The sequence below is a fragment of the Bactrocera latifrons genome, unplaced genomic scaffold (genome assembly GCF_001853355.1).
Source record: "Bactrocera latifrons isolate USDA-ARS-PBARC rearing strain unplaced genomic scaffold, ASM185335v1 scaffold_553, whole genome shotgun sequence".
In the NCBI taxonomy this organism is placed as follows: domain Eukaryota; kingdom Metazoa; phylum Arthropoda; class Insecta; order Diptera; family Tephritidae; genus Bactrocera; species Bactrocera latifrons.
In genome coordinates, this window is record NW_017537216.1 from 16,002 (window position 1) to 18,377 (window position 2,376).

At 31.8% G+C, this 2,376-nt stretch overlaps 1 protein-coding gene across 1 annotated transcript; it reads right to left on the reverse strand.

Annotated features, from left to right (window-relative positions):
- Positions 1–66: 66 nt before the first annotated feature.
- On the reverse strand, positions 67–1,777 carry LOC108974463 (39S ribosomal protein L37, mitochondrial). The gene is made up of 5 exons (XM_018942318.1): positions 1,385–1,777; positions 1,005–1,328; positions 674–954; positions 450–616; positions 67–378 (listed from the first exon to the last, which is right to left on the reverse strand). The coding sequence occupies exons 1-5, from the start codon at positions 1,564–1,566 to the stop codon at positions 124–126; spliced, it is 1,209 nt and encodes a 402-aa protein (XP_018797863.1). The 5' UTR covers positions 1,567–1,777; the 3' UTR covers positions 67–123.
- Between the last annotated feature and the right edge of the window lie 599 nt (positions 1,778–2,376).

Consider the following 2,376-nt stretch of genomic DNA (forward strand, 5'->3'; position numbering starts at 1 on the left):
AAGTTTGTATAATAATTGTATTATTATGTAAGCTTTTATAAAATAAAATAAAAAAAAAAAGTTCAATCTGTCTGTTACCGATTTATGTTTTTATTTAATCAAAAGTGTTTAGAATCACTAAGGTTAAGAATTTATATAAAATGCGTACAAATATCGCAAAACATCCTTATTAAATCCTATTAATTTGGGCCTTCCAGAAGCGTATTCGAATTTTTCAAAAAGATCAAGATTACATGAGTGACACCAATAATTCTTAGCTCCTCTTAAGTCATCGATACGCAAATCATTTAGTTGAAATACGCCAAAGTGAAATGTGCGGCCATCAGTCTGTATACTTTGCACAACTATGGGCCTAGTCAATTTTTCGACGCCAGAATTCTAATAAAAACAAAAAGAAATACATATATATAATAGGATTTGGAATACGTATATATGTATGTATAAATTACACCATAATGTTGTTTAGCGCGTGCTGCAGCTACTGCAAATGCTTTAAGCATGTTGCGACTTTGAAATTGAGATAAGTTTACGGGGACGTCATGAAGGTTTCCAACTTTGTCATTATCAAAATATATGAATATTGTATGAGGATGAAAATTTATCTCGCGACTAAAAGCTGAAACGATAAACCCTAAAATTTATGTAAATTAATTAAAAAATTAAAAATTCTTACGACTAATTGTTTTATTTGAGTATAAATGCTCTTTTGGCATTGATATTGTGCTTTTTAGGGGATATATATTTGGTAATTCTGAATCGAATATTCCTTTAATGGGTGCCAAGGCTCGACTTGATGTAATGAACTTCTCTGCTTTCACCCGAAAGAGTAACATTTCTTCATTTCTAGGCAAAGTAAAATTAAAATTGACCTGGTCAATTATGCGCCGTTGGGAATTCATGTTGCGACCCGCAATCTTCTCGCATTCGGTTATCAATTTATTTAACAATATCGAACTGTAAAAATATAACGATAAAATATACCTATGTGAAATATTATAACCCACATTTTTCTTTCTTTTGGTATACCATACTCTCGGCGGTAATTATATCCAATACGGAAATTGTCCCTTGTTTTGGGCAACTTTTCTTGATCTGCTAAAAATATATTTGATGCCATAATTGCTTCTTTTATATTGCGCTCGCACAATCCAGTTATTTGAACTCTTTCTAAAGAATCCTGTATACAACCCGGCAAACTTTGTTCTTCAATGGTATTTGTAAGCACTACAGCTTGCTGAATACCCTTAAGTAATATGTTATTGTCACCAAATAAGTAGCTCGGCTTTGTGTTCCAATTGAGATCAATAACCTCCTCGCCAATATATTTTCTGTCATTAAAGTCATACTTTATTAGAATAAAATTACTTTCTACATAAATTACTACCTTTCTCGCTTGTTATGCGCCTCAGATTTCGTTAAGTCAGTAACACTTTGTAAAGTAATACCATTCTTCATCACTTCTTCCACAGCTCCTGTGTCACCTGGTATTCTTTTCCGTTGAACTAACCAATGTTTCTTAAAAGTCCATCCCAGATGTTGGGCGCATAGTTTGGTGGTTAAACGCATTTTTCTAAATGAAATTTTATAGTATAAACTACTTAAACGTCTCTCGTTGGGTAAAATTATCTTCCACTCAATAATTTGTTCTAAACACTAAGTGCAACTGCTACAAATAGGACTAGATACAGATCTTAATAAAAATTCACCAAAAATTACATCTAAAAACAGTAAAAAGAACAAACTATAAAAATTCACATATCGTGGTAATACAAACATTCGATAACATGCATAGCATCCGTTCTCACACGAGCACTTTTGTCGCCCAAAATAAAAGTTCTCTATAATGTATTTCGACATCACTTTTGTTATTAATTGCTGTGCGTGCTTGTAATTGGGTTCGGGCTGAATTTAGAAGCATCCCTGATTTGGGTTTGATAATAGATACATATAGTTCTACTGAACGTAAATTTTAGAATATCATACCCCGATTTCGGTGTTAAAATGGGTATGCACAGGTCCTCTAGAACAAGAAAATGTATATATATAGTATATACATATGTCTTCCGGTTAAAAACCGAATTTCAGTGTAAATGGGGTATGTGCGGATAGGGGAGCTTCTCCAGAGGAAGAATATCCAAAAATAATATAAAAATAACTTATATTTTTAAAATATTCACGATTAAAAGTTCAAAAATTCGCACTAATAGCACATGGTATTTCTGTATCTTTCACTAAATTTATTCACGTTTTTCACTGTGTATATTTAAATATACACTCTAAACATTGAAATAAGTTCACATTTCAATTTTATTTTGTAATATTTCCCCTAAATTTATTAATTTAAAAATCACTTAGCGAACTCGGCGTTGCAAAGGT